Source organism: Meleagris gallopavo, chromosome 21 (assembly GCF_000146605.3).
Source record: "Meleagris gallopavo isolate NT-WF06-2002-E0010 breed Aviagen turkey brand Nicholas breeding stock chromosome 21, Turkey_5.1, whole genome shotgun sequence".
Lineage (NCBI taxonomy): Eukaryota > Metazoa > Chordata > Aves > Galliformes > Phasianidae > Meleagris > Meleagris gallopavo.
In genome coordinates this window covers 1,625,489-1,639,324 of record NC_015031.2, presented here as the reverse complement: position 1 = coordinate 1,639,324, position 13,836 = coordinate 1,625,489, and the positions used below count along the sequence as shown (strand labels likewise).

The 13,836-nt window shown below is 45.7% G+C and overlaps 2 protein-coding genes across 2 annotated transcripts; one reads left to right on the top strand and one right to left on the bottom strand.

The window, feature by feature from the left end:
* Positions 1-36: 36 nt before the first annotated feature.
* Positions 37-872, top strand: POLR2J (RNA polymerase II subunit J). The gene is made up of 2 exons (XM_010721783.1): positions 37-261; positions 745-872. The coding sequence occupies exons 1-2, from the start codon at positions 52-54 to the stop codon at positions 778-780; spliced, it is 246 nt and encodes an 81-aa protein (XP_010720085.1). The 5' UTR covers positions 37-51; the 3' UTR covers positions 781-872.
* A 420-nt stretch (positions 873-1,292) lies between these two features.
* On the bottom strand, positions 1,293-13,799 carry LRWD1 (leucine rich repeats and WD repeat domain containing 1). Its single transcript, XM_003211688.4, has 16 exons — positions 13,486-13,799; positions 13,015-13,156; positions 11,457-11,691; positions 10,898-11,017; positions 9,738-9,890; positions 8,672-8,812; positions 7,713-8,051; positions 6,990-7,116; positions 6,667-6,776; positions 6,013-6,220; positions 4,425-4,497; positions 4,200-4,340; positions 3,796-3,893; positions 3,077-3,238; positions 2,378-2,502; positions 1,293-1,471 (listed from the first exon to the last, which is right to left on the bottom strand). Exons 2-16 carry the CDS (start codon positions 13,092-13,094, stop codon positions 1,331-1,333), a joined length of 2,253 nt encoding a protein of 750 aa, XP_003211736.1. The 5' UTR covers positions 13,095-13,156; positions 13,486-13,799; the 3' UTR covers positions 1,293-1,330.
* Between the last annotated feature and the right edge of the window lie 37 nt (positions 13,800-13,836).

The following is a 13,836-nucleotide window of genomic DNA, read 5'->3' as shown; positions in this document are numbered from 1 at the left end:
GGGGCTGGTTAAGAGTAATGAGGCTTTCTTTAAGCTCAGATATATATTTTAATGCACGTTTGTTCATTGCTGCTTTTCCTTTCCAGGCAGTTACTGAAGGACCCTCAGGTGTTGTTTGCAGGTTACAAGGTCCCACACCCCCTGGAACACAAAATCATCATCCGTGTCCAAACAACACCAGATTACAGCCCCCAGGAGGCTTTCACCAATGCCATCACAGATCTGATCAGTGAGCTGTCCCTCCTGGAGGAGAGATTCAGGGTGAGCTCATTTCTTTCAGGAAGCTCATGCTTTGAACCAAAGGGAGGGATGGTATACCCCAGAGGTGGTGCTGTCTTATGGCAATAAACTCATCTAAGCAGTTACTCAGAACACTTCCTTGCAAACCAGGCTCCTCCTGAGGGTTATTTATGTGCCCCGCAGGAGTTACACAAGTGCTCTACCAATGATTTTCTCATAATCCTGCTAGCATAGAAAACACCGTAATTAAAATTAAATTATATACGATCTGATGCTTGATTTAGTGCCTGGCATCCCTGCCCGTGACACAGGGCTTAGCACTAGATGATTCTGAGGTCCCTTCCAACCCAAGCCCCTTTTATGCATTATTTGCTTCACTGCTCAGGTTTCCATGGGTGCTTACACCTTATTTTGCACTTGTTCTGGTGTTTGATATAAGACTGATGAGATCAGTGTTTAAACCGCCCTCCAGGTCAGTGACAGTTCTGTTTGTGTGCTTTACAGGTTGCCATCAAAGACAAACAGGAAGGAATCGAGTAAAGTTATCACACTAAGACTGGACTGTACTTCTGATGAAGAATGACATGTCTAGGAGTTGAATGCTTTATTTAAACCTTCATTCATGGCAATTACTTTCCTTTTCGTCCCACTTATTTTTGGCAGCAGTATTGGGAGGGGAGGGTTATATCTGCCATGTCTTATTTGATGTGATGGCTTAATTCACTAAAATGATTTTTACTTTTCTAATTGGAGCCTTAATGCCATTATGTGCACTAGGCTCTCGCTCAATTTGACTGTACTTTGGAGATGCTAAGTGGCAGTAGCAGATCACATTCCTGGTTTTCCATTTCAAGAAGTCTAGATTCTGGCAGCAGATTTGTTATTTTGTTTTATTAAGTGTCGTTTCTATAAAACAAATGCACAAATTGTGTAAACTTACAGAAAAAAGAACTGGATGACTGGATGTGTTTAACAAACTCTTTACCTTTTGCACGTAACAGCTGGTCTAGAAAATTTTATGGTTACATGGGTAACAGTCACTAATACTGCACTATTTCAAAGCACGGGAATGGAATTCTAGAACAAGTAACTATGACTTCTTCCAAATTGCTGTAATGTTCACACTAGTGAGAGCAACAAGGTAAGTGAAAGTTGGGTCTGTTATCACGTTGTTTATGTAGACTTCACTCAGGTGGTCCCCATTTGCTCGAAGCTCTGGCCACTTGAGAATCTACAAGGAGAACAGAGTTTGTGTAGAAAAGGAATGGTGTCATTGTTCCCGAAACCTGGTGAATGTTAATTATTGCAAAGCCTGGTTTGACAGTTGGGCCTGGGTTGTGTCTACTTCTGGAACAGAGGGGTCACATCCAACGTGGTGGAGCTGAATAGAAAGGCTGTTCCCCTGCCTGAGGGAGGCAGGTGCACCTACATGCCAGTCCTACTGAAGGAATGAAGTTCAGTGCAAGAGGGACTTGATCAGAAAGGAAAAATTGAAAGCAGCTCCCCCTCACTCCTCCAACAGCTGACTGTTGATTTGAGCATGTTTATGGAACATGAGGTCACATCATACTTAAATACAGTTAGAGCTCCAGACCACATGTGCCTCACAGCCTTTGTGAACGTGTAATTGTTCAGTTACCTCTATAAGGGCACACTATTGACCCAAAACAGGAGTGTTTTCAGAGGCCAGGGAAAGAATGAGCAAAAGGGAGGCAGGAACATATCCCAGAAGCCTGCCCTTCCACACAGTGCAGTTCTGTCAAGGAGCAGCTGCTGCTGTCACCCTCCACTCATCCAGGCAGGGAAACAATGGCTGCACACCAGACAGCAGTGCAGGAACAGCCAGGCCATATCATTTTACCATTGTGTTTTTTTCAGAGAGGCCTTTTCCTAGGAAAAGTTGTCAAGCTACAGCACATGAGAGCGAACAGACTTGTTCTGCAGCTCATAATCCCTGTCACAATTGTGTGTGTGTGATTTGAGGTGGCCTTGGTCACGCTCTGGAGATTGGTTTTAATTGGCCATGAATGTTAGGTAGAGAAGATAGTAGGCATGTTCTGGTGTGAAGCTGCTCAAGAGAGCTACCCTGGGGAGGAGGGGAAGCGCAGCTCTGTCACAGAGGGTAAATGAGACCTACCTGTGTGGGTGGGATTCTCTTGTCTGAGTGTTTTCCCTTTGCAGAGCTCCATGCTGTGGTGTAGTTTGAGAGGTGGTATATCCACACACTTCCCTTCTCATCACCACAGAACACATGCAGTTTTGCTGTAAGACCAAAAGAAGCAGAAAAACCAGAGTGGAGCTGAGGTTCCATTCTTCTATAAAGCTGAGCTCAAGGCAGTGCTTTATGCTCTCAACAGAGGATGTCAAATTCCAGCAAAATTATCTTTCAGGCACAAAAAAAAAAAACACACTAAACTACCCAGCTCTGGAAAAAAACCTCCATTCAGATTCCATAGTTTTGAAGTGATGCTCAGATCAGGTTTCTTTACTCCTCGTTAGTCCTACAGTGCACTGGGACAGGTGCATCACACCAAGGTGAAACACCTCTGCCTTTAAAAGTCAAGGAACAGCCTCAAGTATTTATATGCAGCAGGTGCCCATTAGCTGCACTGGGCTGGGAGTGCAGTGCTGCAAGTTAAGGGTTCCTGTTGCTCACGGGTGGCAGACCTGCTACGTTTTCTTGGCCTGGGAATTAAATCCACTCCTCTGCTTTAAACAAGACGCTCCTCTAGCAAGTGGGAGGTATTTGCAACTGTAAACAAGTAAACCCTGAGCAGCATGGCTGCCTCTGGTGGAGCCTTGATGCTTGGGAGTGCTGAAGAAGGGTGCTGCCTACCTGGGCAGGTGCTGAGTGTGAGATAGGACAAGTCTGTTGTAGACCACTCCAGTTCAGCTAGAATAACTGCAGACACTGTTCTCTGGCTTCCTTTCCCCTTGCTGTCAAAAGATCGACTCCAGCTCCATAAGTATATGCATCCTGGTTTGGAGCTCTTGGAAACTAGGGAAGAAAAGTGGAAGATGATGTAAGGTGCTGAGAAGTGCTTCAAAACAGCTGGGGAAGGCAGTCCATCCAGAAAGTGGTTTTCAAGACATAAAACCTGACATCAGCAGCAACTACTTCCACTTCTTTTACCTTATTTCAGGATAACTGGAGGATTCAGGGGGATTCTTAGTCCCACACACGTTCCAAAACTGCAACAGGCAGAGCTATTCAGAAAGACCCACCCTAGGCCTTACAGAGCCTCCAAATTGTGGGAACTCCCAATCCTCTGCAGAGGGCTTCCAGCAGCCCTTGAACAGCAAAAGGTTCTTCCCTTCCATCTCAGCACTGCTAAGCAAAGTCTGCTGTGTTGAGTCCATCTTTTTTCCAGCTCTGCTCAGACATGACTCCATACCTCATCTTTACAGAAAGATAAGCAAGTCTAGAAGGACATTGAGCATAGCACTCCAGAATCTACAGCAGATGCAGTTACACCCCATTTACTTCCTCTGCGTTGTCCTTCCACACCGAGGTACCTGACCTCTTGTGGATCTGGCTATCGTGTTTATACTCACCTACAACATCATCATTCAGAAAAGCCAAACCGTCAACCCTGTGAGATGTTGACATTTCTCCCTCCTCATCAGGAAATCTGAATGAGGCTTCAAAAGGCCTGGGGAAGGAAGAGTGAAATAATTCAGGCCCTGAATGAGCAGCACTGAAAATGTGCTTAGATACAGAACCCAAGAAATGGAAATCCACGCTTTAGTCTCAGTCCAGATAAAGCAGATTAATTCCCACTTGAAATTAATTTTTGAGATACCTGGACTTTTTAATTTCCAGGAGCCTGCTTGCTTCAGGGACTGTTATTTTACTCCCTTTAAGTTTGGTGAGCCATGCTGCATTCTTGGCACAGACCTCCATATGAAATAAAGCTAGGACTACTTCTGTTGTTACAGAAAGCAACTGTTGCTCTCACCTGCTTTTCTCTTCCTTCTCCAGTTTGATATTCCATGTAAAGCAGCCTTCTTCACAGCCAGCCAGCAGGTACTGTTCTGGGCAGGTGGGCACCAGGGCAATCCGTAAGGGTACAGACAAACATTCCAGTACCAGCAGCTGGCTAAAAAGAGAACAGTGAAGTGGTGCTGCAAAGCAATAGCTACAGGCTCATAGACTGGCCACATCTGGTTTTTTGTACCTTTACCTTGCTTTGAAATTGTAGTCACAGTCTGGAATTCCAATATCCCACAGCACAATTCGCTTGTCATAGGATGCAGCTGTAGGACACAGAAGAGAGGCAGGTAGAGACACTGCTGCTCGTTTGGCTCTTCTCATGCTAGCTGGCAATTCTACCTGTCAGGAGCTGTAACACTAAGCCTGGGGCATCTCAGAGATCATTAAAGTTCAGCAGCAGTCATTGAGGTTTCCAACTCACCACCACCTCATAGACATTGTCAAACATGCACATTCAGTCATTTGCATTCTTATCCTGTGCTCTAAGAGGAGCAGACAAAAGGAAAGTTTGCTTCCTGGTGTCTACTACCGAGTTGTGGCAGGACATTAATTAGCACTCATTCCAGTTCCCATTTCTGGCCCTGGGTTCTTGTGGAGCCTACAATCCCTACTCAGGCAGATTCCACTGTATTCCATACGTTTGTGTTTGCATCCACAGTAGCTCCCATTGGGAAAGTTAGGGACAGATTTAAAATAAAAGACACTTACTGTCTCTCACCCAGCTGACTGAGTGGGAGCAGTAACAAGACCAAGAGAGTATTTTCAGTGATCAGAATCCCAATCAATTAGCATTAACTCAAACAAGTCAGTGTCTTGTCTCCAAGCTTGCAGACGTAATTTATTACAGAAGATTTTTATTAAATAAGCCTTGCTGTCCACACCTGAGCAACTCTGTCAAGCTCATCAACCCTGCACTACTAAGCATTACAGGGATGTGGTAGCAACTTTCCAATCTCTTTAGGTTTCTGCTTTTTACACTGCTGAGCTTAGTCTTGGAAAATACCCACTGCAGCTGCCCGTGTTTTAAAGACATTCCACTTTTAATGGTTCATGTAACACTCTAACCACTCCAGGATGTGAGCAATTGTAGGCAAGAGAGACAATGTGCTATGGGGTGCAGGTGTGGTCTGAATGTCCCTATAACAGCTTACTTTACAGACCTGACAATGCAGCTGCAATTTGTAACACGATGGTTCATTTCCCACCACTCCTTAAAGCCTTAATCTCAGTGGGCCCTACTGCAGCTCACTTCTACCTCAGAACCTGGATAGAAATTTCTGACGAGGCACAGATTTTCATTTATTTCAAAGCAATTAAGTGCACTGTTTTGCTCAACAACAAAACCCTACAGGCTATGTCCTTCTTGCCATGCTCGATGAGAGCCCTGCTAGCTGGCTGCCTGGCCCCCAGCAGGCCGTTCTGCCCATCATTCTTCTTACCCGTCCCTGCGGAACGAGTCCACTACTGGAATTGTTTGTGGCTAGTGTGTGCAGGCAGCTACCCTGAGAGCCAGCACAGCAGGGAGCTACCAAGTGAGAAACTGGAGCTGCTGCACCTCAGCTATGGAATAAGACTCTGTCTGAAACAACTTGCCCCTGCTGTTCTAATGCCACCCAAGAAGAACTCATCTGTCCATACTCATGCCTGTGTGGTCCCAGTAAGCACTCAGCTACCCACCCCTCCCACACCTGCTTGCAAGGTGACAGTTCCCCTTGTGAAGGAAGCCCAACCTTTTCCAGACTGGTGCTGTAGCTAAGGAGATTCTGAACTAGACTTACTGAAGAGGTGAGTTTCTCGAGTTGGGCTGAAGCAGACGGTGGCAATGGGCTTTTTATGAGCCTTTATTTCTCCATAGCAGAAGTCAGCTGCCACATGAATCAGTTTGACAATCCCTCTCCTCCCTGCAGCTGCCAAGATATTATGAGATTTCTTCCGACTGTCACTGATCACCATTGGGAGAGTTGTCCATGCAACACTGAAGAACTCCTAGGACAGAAAGAAACAGAGAACAGGATGAAAGAGAGTCAGCAGGAAGGCTGTTAGCTCAGATATAACACAGCTGTCATGGAGCAATCCAGGTGAGCTGACATGACTATTCAGGCATAAGCACTGCATTTCAGAACACCTTCGGAAGAACAAAACCTATCAAAACAAGATGTTTATTAGTCTATGTTGTCAAGCTTTCTTAGCAGCCTGGATATACACACACATATGCCTCTCTGAAAAAAGAAGAGAGGCATAAACTGATAAAAAAATGAAAACAAACCAGGCTAGAAGGACAAGCAGGAAATATTTACTACCCATCTTTTAAGACCTGTCCACAGTAATGCTTGCAACCTTCTTTCAGAATTGTTTAATTCCATAGATAAAGATGTTGTAAAAAGGATTATGAAATTTCCATTTAATGCTCATCATTCATATTTGCAACCTACCTCTGTAGCCACCTTATACTTCTTCAGCACCACCCCTGTTTCACAATCGATCAGACAGACAGACTCCCCTCCACACGTTGCCACAGTTCTTGAACAACTCACAATGGGATCTGAAAGATGAAAAGAGAAGGTGAGAAAGATAACATGTGAAGACTGCACACGGCCTGGTGCTCTCCCAGACTCCTGTTTTCAAAGGCAAAGTATGTACACAAATCTCTTCCTGCCAACAGAGATTGATGGAGCTGGGGTCTAACACATGGGGTCTGCTGGGATTCCAGAGCCAGGTGGTTCAGGGAATCCTGCAAACCTCTTTAAGAGCTCACCTTTCCTGGGTGCACAGTCTAGCAATGGCTCGAAGACACAGGACCAGAGCTGCGTTTTAAAATCCTCGCGGCTGTTGCCTTTACTGTGACACTGGAGAAAATGCAATGGCTCTGCACTGATATCCTCCTACAATAAACCATCCACATTTAGAAAATTCATTCCCCTGACAGCAGTTTGTGATTGCCATGGGAGAACCCCCTACCAAACACAGCAATCTGAGTTAAACAGAACTTTTCAGCCCTCCTGGGCAGGGGAGATTAAGATGCCACTGATGCTCAAGACTCCTGAAACAGAAAGAAACTGGAAAAGGTGTGCCCTGCAGACCCCAGCACGAAACATTCTTTTCTCTTGCAGAGAAATGTGTAAAACCCTTTTAGAACCCCACTGATAAGAGCTGAGAGGGAAACACTTTCCCCCATGCAGCCATCAGCTTGACCTGAGAGCAAGTCATGCCAGTCCCATTTCTAAGAACAGGCTTTCAGAGCACCACCTCAGAGTGCTGGTCCACCCACCCCTTGCAGAGAATTCACTGTCTCCAAAGAGGGGCCTTCCCTGAAATTTCAGAGATTTAAAACAAAACAAACAGAATTAAACCATAACTTACAATAAATCTGGCCGGTCATGAGCTCCAAGATATGCAGAGCTCTGCTGACATCTCAATGCAGCTCCTCCCACTAAACCAAGAGGTTGAAAACTTGTCCCCGGGGGGGTGATGAACATACCTTGCCCTTGGAGTTCTTTACTGGGGTCAAGTTAACAACCCCGTTGTCCTGTTCCTGGCTTTTCTGTTCTCCTGTCAGCTGGCTGGATCTTCTATTGCTTTGCCCTTTGGGAAACTTCTCTCCATTCTTATGTGTCCCTTCATCTCCCTGCTCAGGGGTCGCTTCTTCGGCTGGCTCATTCGATGCTCTTGCTTTATCAGGAGCTGGGTCATCCTCCTCTTGACTGGAATTTCTGGGATTAGGTACCGTCTCCTCAGTTTTTGCCTGGGATTTGGACTTCTTCCTTCCAAAACGTGGTTTTGAACGATTTCTTTTCCTCTTTCTGGGAGTTACTGTAACCTATAAGGCATGCTGTCAGTTTCTGCAGAAGCTTCCCCAAGATGTGCAGATGGTTTGCAAGTAAGAAAGAGCCTTTATTCAAATCCCAGTACCCTCCCAGAGTCATAGACAAGGTTCCAAAAACCAGACAGCTCAGACTTACAGAGTTCCTAGAGGCAGAAGCTAACGACAGCCTGATTTGCAATTCATTTCTCCTGCCCCAGTTACTGGTGATTTACATACATGGAAAAACAAATCTGGCTCATGGTCTGAGAAGATTCAGTCTGCACCTGTTTCAAAGAGGGCAAGCACCACCTCAGCCTGACCATGTCAGCCCAGTTCTCTCATCAAAAATATTGCTTCCCCAAATGATGGGTGGAGCAGGTTGGTTTATACTCATGAAATCTTTTGGGTTTCCTATGAATGGAACAGCTCTGTCTTCTCAAATAGCAACCCAACGTTCTTATTGCTGGGATGGCTTCAATCTGGCCATAAAGAAGTCCCAGTTGCAGAACACAGGCTGCAGCCTGAGAATGCCCCTACAGGTACCACAGGGTCACTAAAGGAAACCGACAAGCATTACTGAATTTGCTAAAATCTAATTTAAAAAGAAAAGGAAATCATGAATGTAAATCACTTACCTTAGCCTCCTCCTCCGCAGCTTCCTTGGAGCTTTCTGCACTTTCTTCCTCATTCTCATCCATGTTTTCTTCTGTTTCAGTATCTGTGTTTAACTCCAGACCCAGCGAGCAGGTCAGAAACTCTTCTGCAATCATTTTCACCTTATGAACAAATATGTTGATAGAATACAAAAGAAAGACATTAAGAAACCACAGCCAAACTCTGATATGTCATGACAAGAGTTGGTCTGCTGGGCTTTTAATATGTTCTTCTCCTATTCTAAATGAATTTCACAAGGTTATTTCGTTGGTCATACTGAAATGTGCAGGCTGGAGCACCAGCACCACGCCTCTCTCATCAACCATACAAATCATGTGGATGCTGCAAACTGCACAGGACAGACCAGAATCTGCAGATCTGCACTGCAAATGAGTGATTACAATGACTTCTGCAGATGATCACCACCCTGTTATGCATCACACTGCCTGCTGGAGTGGACTTTTCACCTCCACATACAACACCAGTGGTAGTTTGTGTTGCTGACTATGCCTGCGCCACTTGATCCAAGAACTTCACTGTGTCATGGACTTCCAAGGTACAAAACAACATCCTAGCAGTAAAACAAGACAAAGGAGTGATGGAAGCTGATGCACATACAGTTAAACCCTGTGTTACAGAAGAAATGGTATCTTTCCTCACTAGGAGCAACTACAGTTCTGTCATTACCTTTTCTCCTTTCATACAGCTTCCTCGATGGAAGCATCAAGATTAAAGGCTGCCACTAAAGTGATTTGCAGTTTGCAAAATTAAGTACTAGGAATACCTCAGTCTTGTTAATTAGTGCAAGTGTCATTATTGCTTGTGAATTAAAAACCACTGTCTAATGACAATCATCGCATCTTGGTGCACGCTTTGTGTTGGTGCTCCCGTACCTGCTTAACAAAACAATCAGGAAACAAAAATGATACTATCCTCCTGAAAGGGTCCTCTGAGCCCAAATCCACACAGTACTTCAATCAGAGCTGTTCGGGATCAGGCTGCAGAGCCCTTGCCAGAAGAAAAGAGTGCCAAAGAAAAGCAACTTACCCGCCAGCGGGTGAATTCACTAAGAGAGCTGGGTCCATACACTACATTAGTCTGAACTGACTTGAGGAACTTTTTCTTGATGGACTTCACTTGCTCAGCTGTGTACTTCTCAGGAAGTTGGTCACGGAAGAATTCTTCCCAGTGAGCAGTGACCTAGATAGAAAGACTGGGCTTACTCAACAGTATACTACAGAAAACTAAAGCAGAAAAGCACAACAGTACTAGTAAAAACATTTCAGCTGTTATCCCTGTGGCTCCACTATCCACATGATGGTACTTACTCGGTTTATTTCATCAGCACTTGAAGCAAACAAAATCCAGTCCCTCAGATCCAAGTTTGTGTGGCAAAGAACATGAACTCAGACCAATGCCTGATTTCGTGCCTCTAGATTCACAGCAAATGCTCTTAAGAAGTCTCACACTGTGCTTCACTGCCAGAGAGCACCTGACAGGTAACTATAACAGGCACGTGACAATAGGGACGTTTCAGTTTTCTTGTAGTTCAAGTGAGTGCACAAGCACAGCACACACACCATCACCATTTATAAATTCAGATATCTTGGCTCCAAAACTTCTGAACCTTGGGCACAATGAAGGGAGAATTTGTCATGAGCTGAATGACCACGTATGCAAGTGAGAGTACCATTCCAGGCATGCAGAGCAAAGAACAACAAACAAATCCTTGTTCCTGGAGCATGCTGGGAAAAATCAAGATTATCCTGAGCTTGGTTTTGAACTCCCATTCTTGGGGCCAGGACAAGTAACATCAACTAGATGGAGAGGTGCCTCCTTACCAGCTGCATGCACTCCGTTTCTTCCATATTTGCATGGCAACTGAGTGACCTAGAAACCGGAGGCACAAACACAGCCCTCGCTGCTCCTGCCCCTGTGGAGCATTCATGACAAATCCTCTTTGCTAGACAAGAATTCTCTGGCTGTCAGTTCCTGCCAGTTTTGCAGCCTAGTACTCCAACAGAGTCAGCACTATGGAAACGCAGAATGTCCTCACACTGATCGAAACTGAAGGTAGAAGTGGCAACAAATGCAAGCAGTGACCAGAGAAAGCAGTAATAAGGTATTCAAAATACATCCCATACTGTGGCGTGGTATTTAGTTACTTTGCAGGTGCTCACAGGTGAAGAAAATACTGCCCATCTTACCTTGCTGGTCAGCTTACGGCTATTGACACGCCTCACATGATTAGCCAGCTTGGTTATGTCCTTGCCATTGAGCAGCCGAAGATTTTGCAAAAGAAACATCACTTTATAATCATCATTGAGCTAGAAAGACAGCAGAGTTACAAAAATTGTACACATGGTGGTTGCTTCAGTTCACTTATTCCTTATTAAAATACAACCCAAGGAAGAGCAGAATGTATTTATGTGAGAAAGGATACTCCATAAAATCTTCTCAGTATTTCTGACTCAAATAACTTTTACTCGTAAATTAGGCTTCCCCTGTAAGCTGGGATCTTCAGCAATGCAGCCAAGTGCCTCGCACTTCTGCAGTACTTGACACCAACACAAGGTGGTGGTGGTGAAACTGGGCTCTGACCTGCCTGCAAGGCATGGCATTCTGTTCACATCCTGGGGAATAAAAGCACTGAGTGCTTTCTAAGGTGCCTCCACTTGTTGCCTAAGAATAACACATAAGAACTAGGTACAACTGCTGCTTATTTGCCCCTCTATGTAATATTTGTAAGAATGGGAAATAACTCACTGTGAGGTACACATTATTCTCGTAATTTAGCTCTTCAAGCAGAGGGAACTGTTTCAGAGCAGTGACATCTTCCAGCTGGTTGTTGTTGCAGTTGAGGACACGCAGATCAGGCAGGGTTAGACTGTTGGGAAATTTGTCCAATAAATTATCAGAGAGATCCAGTTTCTGTAGATGCCTCAGACGTGAAAACAAACGTGGATCTAAGTCTCCGGTCTTCAGCTGCAGCTTGGACAGGCTGAAAGGAAAAGAGAACATCAGCTACCTGCATCTCAGTGCAAAACGAGTGCTGACTTTTACAGGGAACAAGGTCATACCTTGGGGCACCCCTCAGTCTGGTTTGAGAAGGGAAAAAGCACCCTTCCTCAGTGAGAAACTGAAAACTGTATTACAGGAAGGATCGTGCAGGTCTGATCAGACCATTTAGCTGAAGCCCACAGGGAATTTCCAGCACTCTCAGCCAGGGTCTCCTGAGGATATAAGCCTGAGTTCCTCTAACAAACAGAATCTCCATGTATAATGATTAGAAAATAAAGGGCCATACACAGAAAATGTGAATAAATCAGGTACATTAACTTAGAAAGCAAGATCACTTCTGTCTCAGAAGCCTAACCAGCCAAAGCACACACAAAAGGCTGAAAAGGCTGCAACACAAGTGTGACTGCTGTGTTGTGATTCCAAGCAGGAGCATCACTTGGGGCTGGGACACAGACAAGGAGTAGGAGAGACTCAGCACAGCGTTCCCCAGATGGACTTATTAGCCTTCAAAATCATGGCATGTAGCTGCATGGGAAAACTACTTCTAGAAATTCACTGCTTCAGCCACCTGAACACAACCTTGTTACCCAGATTCCTGCAACCTACACTCTATGGATAAACTTTCAAGTTTTTCCCTGAGAACAATTATTTCAGCACAAAACAAACTAAAAGAAGTCACTTGTACATACACATGAAACACAGAGCTCCTCCACCAGCAACAAAAACAACACAGATGCCTGCCAGAAATCAGCTAGATGAGTCACTTGGAGTGACCAGCTCTCAATTTAAAAAATACCCCACTGCTATTTACCACTTGGAAAGACATTTATTATGTTCAGTGACCTCTGAGAGGGCCTGAGCAATAAAACTGCTTTAGAGGCTGCTAAGTATGTCAGCTCATTCTTCCCTTCTGCAATGTTTCAGATAGTAATATAATTGGATTTAGAGCAAAGTGATGGAGGAGAAAATAAAGGGAATGGACATAATGCCAAAACATTTAGAAAATCCCGTAGATCCAACCAGAACCACTTCTCCTATTTACACTGAGCAACTGCTACCAAAGACAGAAGTGGTTTCGGAGGAAGGAAGGAACACCTCTTAGCATAAGGAAATCAGAACCCAGGAAACAACACATATGGTGAAGAGAGGCAGTAATTGTGGCAGCTCGCTGATCCTGCACTGAGAACACCATCTCTAATTCCGGGCTTTGTCATGATTTCTCTTATTTCAGTAGAAATGCCTGAAAGGAGGATTATCCATGCTGAATTCATCTGGAATTTTCCACAGGCCTGTGCGCACTTACTTCAGCGTCTCTATCTTTCGGAGCCTCGTGGATTTCGGAACCGCTCTTTCCAAAAGAAGCTCTGTAGTAATTTTTGACATGTTTATCTTCAACCTCCAGCTGCAATCACCAAGCAGCTGTAAGCACTCTTCTCGTAGCCCCCCTGGGAAAACAAACAGGGATAAGGGGAAGTCCTCTGCAACCGACTCCAAAGGGGAGAAAAAAACGTGATGAGGTTGGCTACTGCTTCTGCTGCTGAGTTTGAAGTGCTCTTTTTCTACGGCTGAGGTGAGAATACCCGGGCTATTCATTAAGGTGGGCACACACCCCGAATGAGCCCACCCAGCCCGTCCCAAAAGCTCGCTCCGTGAGCGACAGGCTGGCTGCAGATGAGATGTCTGCACCGTGAGGGCTCTGAGCACTAAGGGCTGTGCTGTGCAGCCAGGCTCTGGCCCGAGGACTGCCCCACAGCAGCGCTCAGGACGAGCTCACCTGCAGCAGCCGCGTCCTCTGGGGGAGGCGATACAGAACGCAGAGCTGCCCGCACGGCTGGACTCCTTGCTGGCAGCCTCGCGTTCCTCAAACTCGGGATTATTTACCACCCACAGCAACGCCCGCCGCTCGGTACGGCCGTTTCTTCGCCGTGCCGCCCTTACTGTAAGCAACTTCTATCTGCACCCGGCACAAAGCTCTGCCCTGTCCGCCCCAAGCCGCGTCCCCCCATCCCTCCGCACACAGACGGGCGCCGGACGCTCGGCACTCGGTGCTTCGCACGGGGCTGCGGCACGGCCTCGAGGAGGGAAACAAAAAGGCTGCGCCCGAACGCGGCGGCAGCTCGCCCCG